The sequence below is a fragment of the Chiloscyllium plagiosum genome, unplaced genomic scaffold, assembly GCF_037043375.1.
Source record: "Chiloscyllium plagiosum isolate Xiang-an unplaced genomic scaffold, Cpla_swu_hap1 HiC_scaffold_42, whole genome shotgun sequence".
Classification (NCBI taxonomy): Eukaryota; Metazoa; Chordata; class Chondrichthyes; order Orectolobiformes; family Hemiscylliidae; genus Chiloscyllium; species Chiloscyllium plagiosum.
The window spans coordinates 880068-895842 of record NW_028270180.1 but is presented as its reverse complement, the minus strand read 5'-3'; the positions used below and the strand labels follow the sequence as shown (position 1 = coordinate 895842).

At 43.2% G+C, this 15775-nt stretch overlaps 1 protein-coding gene across 8 annotated transcripts in view; it reads left to right on the top strand.

Annotated features, from left to right (window-relative positions):
• The window catches only part of apba2b (amyloid beta precursor protein binding family A member 2b), a 129969-nt gene that overhangs the window by 109381 nt on the left and 4813 nt on the right, over positions 1-15775 (top strand). For 5 of the 8 annotated variants that reach the window (XM_087982166.1, XM_043680319.2, XM_043680316.2 and 2 more), the window contains exons 9-13: positions 355-534; positions 884-1096; positions 1677-1796; positions 12507-12647; positions 14479-15769. In XM_087982166.1, the coding sequence (XP_087838292.1) occupies positions 355-534; positions 884-1096; positions 1677-1796; positions 12507-12647; positions 14479-14550 (726 nt within the window). In that variant the 3' untranslated portion in view covers positions 14551-15769. Of the gene's footprint in view, positions 1-354; positions 535-883; positions 1097-1676; positions 1797-12506; positions 12648-14478; positions 15770-15775 lie in introns of those variants that run through there. The other 3 variants (XR_015754159.1, XR_015754158.1, XM_043680320.2) reach the window with 2 other exon arrangements.

Here is a 15775-nt window from a genome sequence, read left to right as displayed (position 1 = left end):
CTTGTAATGCTGGTAATGAGTTGCTACTTTTTTTGGTTATGGCTCCTCGGGCAGTGAGTGTACTGCACAGTTTCAGCTCAGATGCTAGGTGCTCCCCATTTATCCATCCATCCAATGGGCTGAAGCCATTCTACCTAGGCTCTGATGAGGATCTGCAGAGCTGGTTGGTGTCCATGCTCCCAGGTAACCAACCTGTACCTTACAGTGGGTCTGTTCCATTTAGGTGTTTCATGCTGCTCTTCAGCATTGAATATTTATTCATTCTGGAACCTTCTGCTCTTAGTGTCATGTCAGACGAGCAGTGTCATTATTTTCTGGATATTCTCTTCACAAATGTACCTTGTTTGTGTGCAGGCTCAGCTGATAGCTCAGTCCATTGGACAGGCGTTTAGTGTTGCCTACCAGGAGTTTCTGCGAGCCAATGGGATTAACCCTGAAGACTTGAGTCAGAAGGAGTACAGTGACATCATCAACACTCAGGAAATGTACAACGACGACCTTGTCCATTTCTCCAACTCTGCTAATTGCAAAGAGGTCAGTTACTTGCAGCCACTGCTAGCAGTTTGCCCCCTCCACATCCCCTTCCCACACCAAAGAACACCCCCAACCCCCCAAACCGCAAGGTACACACCCCTCTCCCTTGTTTCTTCAGCCCCCCCCCCGCCATTTTCCTCCCCACGTTTCTCTCCCCCCACTTTCTTCTCTCTCTCTTTCTGCGCCCCCTCTTTCTCCATCTCCCTTTTGTATTCTTCTGATTCTTACCCACTGTATTTCCAACACATGCTAGATACGCACTGAGCTCCCCATGATTAGGTTGGGAATAATGGCAGGATTTTCTGTGACTAATCTTAGTGTTTGTTCTTTGCTTCACTGTTTTACACAGCTACACGTTGAGAAGTTGAAAGGAGAGATTTTTGGTGTAGTGATTGTGGAGTCAGGATGGGGTTCGATCCTGCCAACTGTCATCCTGGCAAACATGATGAATGGAGGAGCAGCAGCTCGTTCAGGAAAGCTCAGTATTGGAGACCAGATAATGTCCATAAATGACACGAGCCTTGTCGGTCTCCCACTCACTACCTGCCAAGGAATCATTAAGGTACTGCCCAGTACTATACCTATACACTCACATCCGCACAGGTTCACACCCACACAAGTACACAATCTCATGAGCAAGTATGCATCCTCCTGTCTGTACATCCACCTTTCTGCCTGTCCACACACATTTTCCCATCTGTCTACACACACCATCTCACCTGCATGCATATACACATATATCCTCCAATCAGTACACACCTTCCCCTTCACCTGTATATGCACATTCCCCCCACACCCTGCTATCTATGTACAGCCGCTCCCACCCCCGTAAACAAACCTTCATACAGACCCTCACATCTGTACACATTCACACCTGGACACAACCCACAAACTCTCAAATATACATACACTCACCCACACTCTTGCATGTGTATACAGTCAAGCCCTCACTGCTGTGCCCATGAACACAGACTCCTGCTGTTACATCCAAAGCGATCTGGAGTTTCAAATTCCTCGGCCCAGAGACAACTGAACTTGGTAGGGTTTTCTAGTCTTTGTTCACTGATAATTATGAGAATCTCTGAGGTCAATGAGTCAGTTTCTGCACACCTGGTTAATTCACAGCATGCCTTGTTTTTCAGGGTTTGAAGAATCAGGTTCAGGTTAAGCTGAACATTGTGAGCTGTCCTCCTGTCACCACCGTGCTCATCAAACGTCCTGACCTCAAGTACCAGCTTGGTTTCAGTGTACAGAATGGCATTGTGAGTACACTGGGCAGGGCCGTGAATAGCATGACAAAAAACTAGACGTCCCATTACTGATCTTTCTTAGAACAATATCTCCCCTCTGACATTGCAGTGCTCCCTCAGCACTAACCCTCTGACAGTGCATCACCCCCTCAGCACTCCCTCACACTGACCCTCCAGGAGTGCAGCATTGCCTTAGCATTGACCCTTTGACTGTATCACTCCCTCAGTGCTCCGTCAGCACTTACCCTCTGATAGTGTGGCAATTCTTCAGCACTGACCTTCTGACAGTGTAGCACTCATAGAGTCATACAACATGGAAACAGATCCTTTTGTCCAGCCAATCCCAGCTAATCTGTTTCCACCTGCCAGTGCTTGGCTCTGACCCTCCAAATTTCTTATCCGTGTACTTAATTAAATGTCTTTTAAACATTGTAACTGTCACCACTTCCTCGAGCAAGTCCTCATTTGGTGCGTGGGAGTTCTTTAAGGATAAGAGTTCAGGACCGGCATGTTCCAGTAAGGAGGAAGGACAAGGATGTCAAGATAAGGGACCTTTGAATAGCGAGGACGGTTGTGAATTTAGTCAGAAGAGAAAAATAAGCTTATATAAGGTTTAGGAAGCTAAAATTGGACTGGGTTCATGAGGAATATAAAGAAAGCAGGAAAGAACTCATACAGGGAATTAGATAAACAAGAACAGGCCATGAAATAACCTTGGCAAATAGAGTTAAAGAGAATCCAAAAGCATTCTATGCATACATTAAAAACCAGAGGATAACTAGGGAGAAGATAGGACCAGAGCTGAAAATGTGTTGCTGGAAAAGTGCAGCAGGTCAGGCAGCATCAAAGGAGCAGGAGAATCGACGTTTCGGGCATGAGCACTTCTTCAGGAATGAGGAAAGTGTGCCAAGCAAGCTACGATAAAAGGTAGGGAGGAGGGACTTAGGGGAGGGGCGTTGGAAATGCGATAGGTGGAAGGAGGTTAAGGTGAGGGTGGTAGGCCGGATTGGGGGTGGGGGCGGATAGGTCAGGAAGAAGATTGCAGGTTAGGAAGGTGGTGCTGAGTTCGAGGGTTGGGACTGAGACAAGATAGGGGGAGGGGAAATGAGAAAGCTGGAGAAATCTGCATTCATCCCTTGTGGTTGGAGGGTTCCTAGGCGGAAGATGAGGCGCTCTTCCTCCAGCTGTCATGTTGCTATGGTCTGGCGATGGAGGAGTCCAAGGACCTGCATGTCCTTGGTGGAGTGGGAGGGGGAGTTGAAGTGTTGAGCCACGGGGTGGTTGGGTTAGTTGGTCTGGGTGTCCCAGAGGTGTTCGCTGAAACGTTCCACAAGTAGGCGGCCTGTCTCCCCAATATAGAGGAGGCCACATCGGGTGCAGCGGATGCAGTAAATGATGTGTGTAGAGATGCAGGTGAATTTGTGGCGGATATGGAAGGATCCCTTGGGGCCTTGGAGGGAAGTAAGGTGGGAGGTGTGGGCACAAGTTTTGCATTTCTTGCAGTTGCAGGGGAAGGTGCCGGGAGTGGAGGTTGGGTTGGTGGGGGGTGTGGACCTGACGAGGGAGTCACGGAGGGAGTGGTCTTTTCGGAATGCTGACAGGGGAGGGGAGGGAAATATATCCCTGGTGGTGGGATCCGTTTGGAGGTGGCGGAAATGATGACAGATGATACGATGTATATGGAGGTTGGTGGGGTGGTAGGTGAGGCTAGTGGGGTTCTGTCCTGGTGGCGATTGGAGAGGCGGGGCTCTAGGGTGGAGGAGCGGGAAGTGGAGGAGATGCGGTAGAGAGCATCATCGACCATGTCTGGGGGAAATTGCAGTCTTTGAAGAAATAGACCATCTGGGTTGTTCGGTATTGGAACTGGTCCTCTTGGGAGCAAATGCGGCGGAGACGAAGGAATTGGGAATATGGGATGGCGTTTTTACAGGGGGCAGGGTGGGAGGAGGTAGTCTAAGTAGCTGTGGGAGTTGGTCGGTTTATAGTAAATGTCCGTGTTGATTCGGTCGCCCGAGATAGAAATGGAGAGGTCTAGGAAGGGGAGGGAGGAGTCTAAGACGGTCCAGGTAAATTTGAGGTCGGGGTGGAAGGTGTTAGTAAAGTGGATGAACTGTTCAACCTCCTCGTGGGAGCACGAGGCAGCGCCAATACAGTCATTGATGTTGCGGAGGAAAAGGTGGGGGGTGGTGCCAGTGTAGCTGCGGAAGATGGACTGTTCCACATATCCTACGAAGAGGCAGGCATAGCTGGGGCCCATGCGGGTGCCCATGGCTACTCCTTTGGTTTGGAAGATAGGACCACTCAAGGATAAAGGAGGGGAATTGCACTTGAGGGCAGAGGCTCTGGGCAAGATCTGAAATGAGTACTTTGTGTCGGTATTCACCCAGAAGAAGGATATGGAGGATAGTGAGATTATTATGGAGCATGCAATATGCTAGGGTATTTTGAGATCAAGAAAGAAGTGGTGTTGGGTCTCTTGAAGGGCATTAAGGTGGATAAGTCCCCAGGATCTGATAGTATTTACCCCAGCTTATTGAGAGAGGCAAAAAAGGAGATTGTTGGGGTCTTGACCAAGATTTTTATTTCCTTGCCACTGGAGAGATCCCAGAGGACTGGCGACTAGCTAATGTTCCTCTGTTCGGGAAGGGAAATAGGGATAATGCAGGAAACTAGACCAGTTAATCTTACATTGGTGGTTGGGAAGTTGTTGGAGAGAATTCTTTGGGATAGGATGTTTGCGCATTTGGAAAAGCCTAATTAGGGATAGTCAGCATGGCTTTGTGCGGGGCAAGTCATATCTTACTAACTTTTTTGAATTTTTTGATGAGGTGATGAAGGTGATCGATGAGGGTAGAGCAGTGGATGTTGTCTATATGGATTTTAGTATGTCTTTCAACAAGGTCCCTTATGATAGGCTCACTCAGAAGATTAAGATGTATGGGATCCACAATGACTTGGCTGCTTGGATTCAGAATTGGCTGGCCCATAGAAGACAGGGTAGTTGTGGAAGGGTATTTTTCTGGCTGGAGGTCCGTGTCTAGTAGAATTGTGTAGGGATCTGTACTGGGACCTCTGCTGTTTGTGATATATATAAATAACTTGGATGAAAATGTACATGGATGGGTTTGTAAGTTTGCAGGCAATCAGCGAAGACAATAGTGTAAAAGGCTGTCAAAGGATACAATGGACTATGGATCAGTTGCAGATATGGGCAGACAAATGGCAGATGGAGTTTCATTTGGGTAAGTGTGAGGTGCTGCACTTTAGGAGATCAAATGTTAAGGAAAAGTATACATTAATGGTAGGACCATGAACAGCGTGTACAGAGGGATCTTGGGGTTCAAGTACATAGTTCCATGAAAATGGCCACACAAGTCGATACCGTGGTAAAGAAGGTATCTGTTATGCTTGCCTTGCTTGCTCGGGGAATTAAGTATGAGAGTCAGGATGTCATATTGCAGTTTTATAAGACTTTGGTAAGGCCACACTTAAGAGTATTGCATTCAATTCTGGTTGCCAACTTACAGGAAGGTTGTGGAGGGTTTGGAGAGGGTGCAGAAGAGGTTTACCAGGATCTGCCTGGATTAGAGGGTAAGAGCTATAAGGAGAGGCTAGGAAAACTTGGATTATTTTCTCTGGAGCAGCAGATGCTGAGGGGAGACTTGACTGAAGTCTGTAAAATTATGTGATGTGTCGATAGGGTTGACAATCAGGATCTTTTTCCCAGCATTGAAATGGCTAATACTAGAGGGCATGCATTTAAAGTGAGAGGGCAAAAGTTCAAAGGAGAAGTGAGGGGCAAATGTTTTACACAGAAAGTGTGAGGAGTCTGGAACAGGGACGGTGCCAGGGCTGGTGAAGGCAGATACAATAGAGGTGTTTAAGAGAGTTTTAGGTAAGCATATGAATATGCAAATGGAGGCATATGGACCATGGGGAGGCAGAAAGGATTAGTTTAATTAGTTTCATATTCGGCAGAACATCATGGGCCGAAGGGCCTGTTCCTGTGTTGTATGTTCTATGTTCTAAATTCATTCCACACACAAACCACTCTCTGGGTAAAAAAAAATTGCTCATGTCTTTTTAAAATTCCTCTCCCCTTAAGAATATGCCCTCTAGTTTTGAAATTACCCACCTAGGGAAAAGACACATGCCATTCACCTTACCTGTACCCCTCATGATTTTAAAAGCCTCTATAAGATCACCTCTCAACCTTCCATGCACCAGTGAAAAATGTCCTAGCCTACCCAGCCTCTCCTTATAACTCAACTCTCCGTTTCCCCTCTTCAGCTTAATAATACCCCTCCTATTATTAAGACCCTAACAGGACACAATACTGCAGAAGAGACCACATCAATGTCCTGTACAACCTCAATATAACATCCTTACCCCTGTATTCAAAGGTCTGAGCAATCATTCTTAACCACCCGATCTATATGTGATGCAAACTTCAAAGAATTATGTACCTGAACCCCTTGGTCTCTCTGTTTTACAATACTACCCAAGGCCCTACTTTTAATTGTATAAGACTTACTTTTTGTTTTACCAAAATGCAATACCTCACTTTTAATTGTATAATTCTTACTTTTGTTTTACCAAAATGCAATACCTCACATTTATCCAAATTAAAATCCGTCTGCTACTATTCAACCCATTGAGCCAATTGATGAAGATCTCTTTGTCACCTTAGATAATCTTAGATAACTTTCTTCATTGTCCACTATACCACCAATCTTGGTGTCATCCGCATACTCATCCACTCCCTCAGCACTGACCCTGTAATGGTGCAATACTCCCTCATATCAACTGGTGAATGTTAATCCCACTGCAGATTTTATACTCCTTTGATATGTAGTCATTTCTCATTTATCCACATGTTCTGTTGTGAAGGAATTGAAGCATGGGCTTTCACTGAGATCTACCTCTTTAGATCCACCTAGCTCAGGAGCTTGGAGATAGTGAAGACTGCTCATGCTGTGAAGTCAGAGTTGATAAAGTATAGAAGTGGATAAAGCACAGCAGGTGAAGCAGCATCAGAGGAGCAGGAGAATTGACGTTTTCATCAGGACTGGGGAAGGAGGCTGAGAAATAAATGGGGGGTGTGGGGCTGGGGAAAGGTAGATGGGTTGGCGATAGGTGGATGCAGGCAGGAGGTGATTGAGATTGATTAATCACACGTTACCGTGTGATTGGTAAAGATTTACAACCCTTCAAGATTGTTGAATGCCCACCAACTTTCCCATATTAAAAGGTGACACGTACTAGGAATAAGCAAAACCCTAGAAGCAACAGATGGTTGTGTCATGGATAGGCTCTGACCCTGCAGTTCTCTAATCACAATTCTGAGCCTAATCAGTAGATGTCTGATGCTTGCTGAGAATATTTCCCTGACAGTAACATTCACCATGGAGCCATCCTTTTCAGGGTCCCCGTGAGAAAAGGTGCCACAAACAAAAACTATTCCCTATTCTGTTGGCATTCTTACCCTTATGTTTAAAGTATGCATGGCCCAAAAAAAACTTGAATTTCTCCACTTTGAGCACCTGCAGCCTTGTGGACAATCAAAACAATGGAAGTTTGGAATGTAGGACTGCCACAGTTTCTCAAGAGCTTGCAGAATATTGATGTTGCTCTCAGTGAACACTGACTTCCTGCTCGAAGTCAGCTTAGAGAGAATGGAGAATACACTTTCTTCTGGGAATAGAAAACCAGAAGAGGATTGTAACATGCTTGGAATTGGCTTCGGCATCAGATATACTTCCGATTGTCATTAATGAATTTTTAAAAATATTCATTTTGTGTGATGTGGGGGTTGTTACTGGCCAGAATTTATTGTCCATCCCTAGCTGCCCTTGAGAATGTGGTGGTGAGCTGCCTTCTTGAACCACTACAGTCCACCTGCTGTGGGTTGACTCAATGCCATTAGGGAGGGAATTTCAGGATTTTGACCCAGTGACAGTGAAGTCAGAATGGTGAGTGGCTTGAAGGGGAACTTGAAGGTAGTGGTGTTCCCATATATCTGCTGCCCTTGTCCTTCTAGATGGAAGTGGTCATGGATTTGGAAGGTGCTGTCTGAGGATTTTTGGTGAATTTCTGCAGCGCATCTTGTAGATAGTACACATACTGCTGCTACTGAGTGTCGTTAGTGGTGGGACTGGATGCATGTGAATGCAGTGTCAGTCAAGTGGGCTGCTTTATCCTGAATGGTGTCAAGCTTCTTGAGTGTTGTTAGAAGTGCACTCATCCAGGCAAGTGGGGACTATTCCATCACACTCCTGACTTGTGCCTTGTAGATGGTAGACAAGTTTTGGGGAGTCAGGAGGTGAGTTATTTGCTGCAGTGTTCCTAGCATCTGACTTGCTCTTGTACCACTGCATTTATGTGGTTAGTCCAGTTGAGTTTCTGATCAATGATAACTCCCAGGATGTTGATAGTGGAAGATTCAGTGATGCTAACACTATTGAATGTTAAAGGGTGGTGGTTAGATTGCCTCGTGTTGGTGATAGTCATAGCCTGACATTTGTGTGGCGTGAATGTTATTTGCCATTTGTCAGCCCAAGCTTGGATATTGACCAGATCTTGTTGCATTTGGACACTGACTGCTTCATTGTCTGAGGAGTCGTGAACAGTGCTTAACATTGTGCAATCATTGGCGAACATCTCCTTATGACCTTATGATGGAGGAAGGGTCAATGATGAAACAGTTGAAGATGATTGGGCCGAGGACACTACCCTGATGAACTCCTGCAGTCCTGGAGCTGAGATGAGTGACCTTCAGCAACCACAATCATCTTTTTATGACTCTAACCACTGGAAAGATTTCCCTTTGATACCCATTGATTCCAGTTTTGAGAAGGCTCTGTGGTATCACATTTGGTTAATGTCAAGGGCTGTCACTCTCACCTCATCTCTGGAATAGATTCCCAAAGTGTGGAAACAGGCCATTTGGCTCAACTCCACACTGACCCTCCGAAGAGTAACTCACCCAGACCATTCTTCTACATTACCCCTGACTAATGCACCTAACCTAACCTATGCATCCCTGAACGCTTTGGCCAATTTAGAATGGCCAATTCACCTAACATGCACATCTTTCGACTCTGGGAGGAAAAACGGAGCACCCGGAGGAAACCCACATAGACTCGGGTAGAATGTGCAAACTCTACACAGACAGTCGCCTGAGGCTGGAATTGAACCCGGGACCCTAGCGCTGTGAGGCAGCAGTTCTAACGATTGAGCCACTGAGCCACCATGCCGCCCCGGAGTAGCACATGACCACTGACTTTCTCCTCAGTGGCAATGACTGGGCACAATCAGTTTTTATGTTCTCTCACAACTCCTACAGACTTAACTAACAAGCTCTTCTTTCATTTAGTGTTATGGTCCCAAACTAGCCCGCCAAATAGTTGCGATTCCATTTTTGGAAATACTGGACAAACCAGATCTTTGTTATAATCTCATGTTATAGCATAATCGTTTAAGTAGATTGTGTAGAAGAATCAAGGGAAAGAAAATAAATGGCAAGATTCTGGGTTGAACTGAAATGTCAAAACAAAAATCTCTACTGCTTATTTTTCCTTTGTTCAAGTATAATTGATCAGTGTATTGAACAAGTAAGATAATGATTCTAAATCAGAGAATCATAAAGTCCCTACAGTGTAGAAGAGACCACATCGACCCTCGGAAGAGCATCCCACACAGACCCACCCCCTGAAGTTATTCCCCTTAACATTGCATTTCCCATGGCTAATCAACCTAGACTATACATCCCTACACTATGGGCAATTTAGCATGGCCAATCTACTTAATATGCACATGTTTGGACAGAATATATATAACTCAATCATATTATTCATGAATAACATGTGATTAATATTCTGTTAACAGGCAAGTTGTGGCTGAACATCCAAAGATGTTACAATTCCCCTCAGACCACACTTTAAATAGGTGTTACAGCCAAGACCAATCCCACCCAGACTTCAGTGACATTGTGGGTCTCTAAATCTCACTAAGGCTGTCTCCTTTTCAAGAGATTCTGATTTTTAATTTTGAAGATTAAGCCATGGAACTCCCCCAGAACCTCTATGACTAAGACTGCCTTAACCACTGCTCAAGTCTTGATAGTTCAATCACTTCTAATGCAGAGCTTGCCAGAATTCCTGCGCCTGTGCTCAAGTGTGTAATTACGGGTGCAATTTCAGCATTTAACCCAACAGTTAGCTTCAGTGAGATATCATTGAATTACTCTAAACTCCAATTTTTCTCAAGCTGCATGAAGCCAATACTGCTTGAAGGTCTTCTTCACCCCTCACTTGGTTCATTGAACTGTCACTGGCTTCCAGAGACGTATGTCGTAACTGCTCGAAGTCTGCATCTGACTTCTGCCAGCAAACACAAAACTGAATAAACTGAAACTAGTGAGCATTCGGAGTCTCTAACCACCTGCATCATAATGTAGAACATAGAGCATAGAACAATACAGTGCAGAACAGGCCCTTCGGCCCTCGATGTTGCGCTGACCTGTGAACTATTCTCAGTTCATCCCCCTACACTATCCCAAAATCATCCATGTGAAGCACTAGCTTTTGGAGCGCTGCTCCTTCATCAAGTGGTTGTGGAGTATAAGATCGTAGGACACAGAATTTATAGCAGAAGTTTACAGTGTGATGTAACTGAAATTATAAATTGAAAAAGACCTGGATTGTTTGTTAAGTCTCATCTTTTAGAATGGGGCATGTTGATTTCAGTTCTTTCATATGTAAATCCCAGAACTTTCTTAAAGTTAGATTCTCAAGTCAACTTTAACAATAGGTGCCATGTTGGCCTAGATAGTGTATTGAAGATGTGAGGTGCCCTGTGTGAGGCTGTCTGTTCCCCAATGTTCAGACTAATTCTAATCTAAAAAAGGGATTTACAGAATCTTGCAAGGATTCATGTAGTTTTTGAGCAAAATAAAATGTAATTCTGCAAGTACAAATAACCTGGTGTTGTGTGATTTTTAACTTTGTACATCCCAGTCCAACACCGGCATCTCCAAATCATGTAAAAAAGGGTTGACATACCTCTCAACATCAGCTCCAATGGATTGTTATTGGTGGAGAAACTAAACCCTGGCTCAAGAGCCTCTCCCACTTAGGACAACTTTGTCCTCTCTGCTCAAAGACCATGATTGATATCTGTGTCAACCAAGGGGAAACGCACAGCATGTAGCCTGGGCAAATCTCTTCATTGTTTTGAGGGACTAACAGTCACTATAACTGTTTGGAATGACCAGCAGATGGCAGTGAAAGGCTGCATGGACAGACAAATAACTGACAACCATACCCCAACCAGTGGTGCTGGCACTGGATATTTATTCTTCAGGTCCCTAGTTACTTAACTTTGACCTGTTCGGTTAACCTTGCAGCTCTGTTCCTTGAAGTTTAAGCTAAGACTTGCCAGTATGGATTGAATGTATCCATTAGCGGCTCCAGCAAGTGAGATCCCACTGGAAACAGATAACTGTTTTGTTTCTTTGCCTGATATAACTTACAGAGTTACTGAACAATCTGTAAAAGATATTGCAGGAAGCATGGTACTCTAAACAGTGCCAGCTGATACCACATTTCATTTTATCAATGCAGAGTAACAACCTGAATGTGTCCTCATGACAGCACCCTGCTGTTCCCTAATGTTCCAGTGTTTTGACCTCTGTTGCAATCTCTGCGTCCCTTCTCTCTCTTTCTGCTGCCGACAGGCCATTGTAACAAGTATACTTATTCCTAAGAGATGCATTTTAAAAGTGCAAAGATATTGGTGCAACAGTCCATCAAAAGCAGAACATTATCCAATATTTGCAGCATAGTGTGTAATGTGCAGCTACTGAGCTTTATGCTGTTTCTAAATGTAATACTTTAGGAATGTTTGATGGGGACAGTGTAGATACTGGTTTACTTTCTATGTAACCCCATGCATGAACAATCCTGCAAGTGTTTAATGGGGACAGTGTGAGGGAAGCTTTACTTTCAGTTTAAAAGAATAGAGCTTTACTCTGTAAATGAGGCCCTGCCGTCCCTGTCGTGGGACTGTTTGATGGGGCGAGTGTCGAGGCAGCTTTACTTTCCATTGACTTACACTTTAAAAGAGTAGAGAGAGGTTTACTTGCATTTCAAAGAGGTAGAGGCAGCTTTTCTTTCTATCAAATTCCACATTGTCCTATCCTGTCCTGTGTTTTTTTGATTGGCAGTGTTGAGAGAGTTTAACGTTCTGTTTTAAAAGAGTAGAGGAAGTTTTACTTCAGCTGTAACCCCATGCTGTATCTGCCTGGGATTGTTCAATGGGGACAGTGTCAAGTCAGCTGTACTTTCAGTTTAAAAAGAGTCGAGACAGATTTACTTTCAGTTCAAAAGAGTAATGGGGTACTGAACATTGTATCTAACTTATATGATACTTTGCTCTGTAGACTCCCACTTTCAGTTCCATTAAAAATACCAAACATTTCATCATATTGGATCTGACATGAAAGAACACCAGCTGAGATTTGTGAGAATTGTTCTGCACTATTCTGCAAATATTATTCCTTTTGTTTAAGTATAATTAAGTATGATCTAATGCTGTGAGAGTATCCACATTGGACTGCTCAGTCACTCTCCACTCAAAACATTATCCTACCTCTGCACTGTAATGTTTGAGAGAGCAAGGTGTGAGACAGGATTTGGCAATGATGGTTGTTTGCTCTTACAGATTTGCAGCCTGATGAGAGGTGGGATTGCAGAGCGTGGTGGAGTTAGAGTGGGTCACCGTATCATTGAAATCAATGGGCAAAGTGTCGTGGCTACTGCTCATGAAAAAATTGTTCAAGCTCTGTCTAACTCAGTGGGCGAGGTAAGGTCCTTGATGCAAAGAGCTCCTTTCTTTATTAACATTTTACAGACAGATAACAGAAAATAGTGTAAAAAACTAATGGCCTTTGAGTTTAAAGGACTAGAATATAGAACATAGAATATATAGAACATAGCACAATACAACACAGTACAGGCCCTCCGGCCTTTGATTTTGTGCCGACCTGTGGAACCAATCTCAAGCCTATCTATCCGACATTATTCCATTTTCATCCATATGTTTATCCAATGACCATTTAAATGCCTTTAAAGTTGGCGAGTCTACTACTGTTGCAGGCAGTGTGTTCCACGGCCCCACTAATCATAGTAAAGAAACCATCTCTGACATCTGACCTACATCTATCACCCCTCAATTTAAATTTATGTCCCCTCATGCTAGCCATCACCATCCGAGGAAAAGGCTCTCACTGTCCATCTTATCTAACCATATGATTATCTTGTATGTCTGAATAAAGTCACCTCTCAACCTTCTTCTCTCTAATGAAAACAGCCTCAAGTCCCTCAACGTTTCCTCATAAGACCTTCCCTCCATACCAGGCAACATCCTAGTAAATCTCTTTTGCACCCTTTCGAAAGCTTCCACATCCTTCCTCTAATGCAGTGTCTAGAACTGTACAGAATACTTGGGATAAAAATCATGTATATTAATACACAGCCCTGAAGTTACCGTGAGCAGTTTTGGAAACCACCCCTTTGGAAAGATGCTGAATAAAAACTGAAAGAACTGCCGATGCTATAAGTCAGAAACACAAACAGAAGTTGCTGGAAAAGCTCAGCAGATCTAGCAGCATCTGTGGAGAGACATGAGAGTTAACATTTCAGATCCGGTGACCCTTTCTCAGCATCGCCTCTGATTGCTCTTCACAGATACTGCCAGATCTGTTGAGTTTTTCCATCAGTTTCTATTTGAGTGCCTTTAGAAAGATATATTGGCCTTGTTGGGAGTGTAACCTGAATTTATCAGAAAAAGAATTGCATTTCCTGGAATTTAGAAGTTCATGTGTGTTTTGATCAAAGTTGTCAAGATATTAAGGACAGCAGAGCCTGTGGAAAGAGGAACAATTTCTGCTGATTAGAGAACATAGTACAAACATTAGAGCCAAACCTTTTAGTTGTGAAAACAGGAAACTGACGTCTGAAAGGGTGGAAGGAATTTCAAACTCTCTTCCGTAAATAATATTTGTTGGCAGATCAATTGTAAATTTTAAGTTTGTTTGTTAGTAAAAGAAATCTTAAAGGTATAAATAGAAATAGGGTGAGTGAGAGTGTGTGTGGTTCTATTGCAACTCGGATATGATCTTATGGAATGGTCAAAGTGATTAAACAGAATAAGTGTCCTACTTCTGGTTCTCTTGTATTCTCTTAGAAAGTGCAATTTCGTGAAATCAGTAGGGCTGAGCTTTGACATTATTTCAGGTTACAATGTAAATGCTTCTTATCCTCTTTATCTTGTTTGAATGATCAGCTATTAGACTTTGTTTTACATTTAAAACAATCTTAAAATACTGAGTTCTGCTCAGCCTGAAGCCAGAAAGATCCTTACAGTTTTCTTGACAGCACTCACTTTCTGAATGATCAAAAGCATTGTTTACTTACTTGACATGTATTCAAGAATATTGATGGATAAAGAACCACATGACAGTATTTCTGTCACTAATGAATCAACAAATCGCAATGGCATGAGGGATCCATTCATGTTTAAACTGCACATCATCAAGCTTCAGTTGTCACTGCCTCTAGCTGCTGCACTCAATAAGTATATATGCTTTTGAGAAAGTTGGAATTTTTAATTACTAAATTTTTAATAATTTTAGATACACATGAAGACAATGCCAGCTGCCATGTTTAGACTCCTAACTGGACAAGAAACACCATTGTACATCTAACTTTGTGAAGAAATGGGTTCATCTGCTCAATGGACTTCCAGCAGATCAGCTGAACATTTTGTGCTGGGAAGAGGTGATCAGTGGAATGAAGACAGTGTCAGTGCCTCCCATATTGCATGGGTGTGTGCATGTCTGTTTTCTTTCTTGTGATTATGTGTGAGTGTGAGTGAGTGTGTGTGTACGAGAGAGGGTTTATGTCTGTGTGTGTGCATATCTGTGTCTCTGGGAATGCGTGTATTTCTGCTCTGTCATTCCACACTAGACTCCGCACCATTTCCATTGAGAGAAGAAACAGGCTCTTTCTCTTCTCTAAAAACAAATATTTTGCATTTTATATAAGTTGAACCAAGTTCTTTCACAAGTTAGTGACAGTGTCACTTTAACATGATGTTGGTGTGCAATAAATAATTGAATGTCCAGTGCTGAATGTCAGATAAAGACAGCCATTGTTGCTATTAGTAACGAGTTTACAGAGAAATCTCTGACAGTGCAGTTCGCAGTGACACCCACTGCTTTGAACTTTCTTACCAGTGTTATCTTTGTGCATTTAGCCCAGTTGGAATGTAACAGATAGTTCTGTTATCATTGATGAACAACAGTTACCGGCATAGCCCGTATTTGTGCAGCGCGTGTTGTGTTGCTGGTGAGTGAGTTGATAATATTAGAGTCTTTGTATTTGTATCTTGAAATGCTGTACTAGCACTAGAGGCTAAATGTTAGTTTGTCTTTTTCCCATCATGTTACTCCACTTGGAGATGAGTTGGTGCAGCTGCAGATCCTGCAATGTCTTCTTGGCTAGTGCATGAGATTGCATCAAGAATACAGAATGTGAAATAAACAATGTGAACAGCTGTGGATCACTTGAGAAGACAATAGGAAAATCCAGACTCATTCTTTTTCATAAAAGTAGGTAATACCTTAACTGGGCTGGTTATATCTGTTTTATCTGCGCCTCTCCCAAATACTGAAATAAAAATCAAAGGTGCTGGAAAAATTCAAGAGGTCTAGCAGTATCTTTAGAGAGAGAAACAGAGTTAAAGTTTTGACTCCAATAACAATTCTTTGGAACTGCACAGAGATACAGATGTGGGGCGGTAACAGTACCATTTATTTTCTGGACCATACACAAAGTTTGTCTTTAATCCATACGATTCAACTCAGTTTACAAAGAAATACAGAAAAATAAATGTGGCAATTTAATATTTTAGTCAAACTCTGATACAAC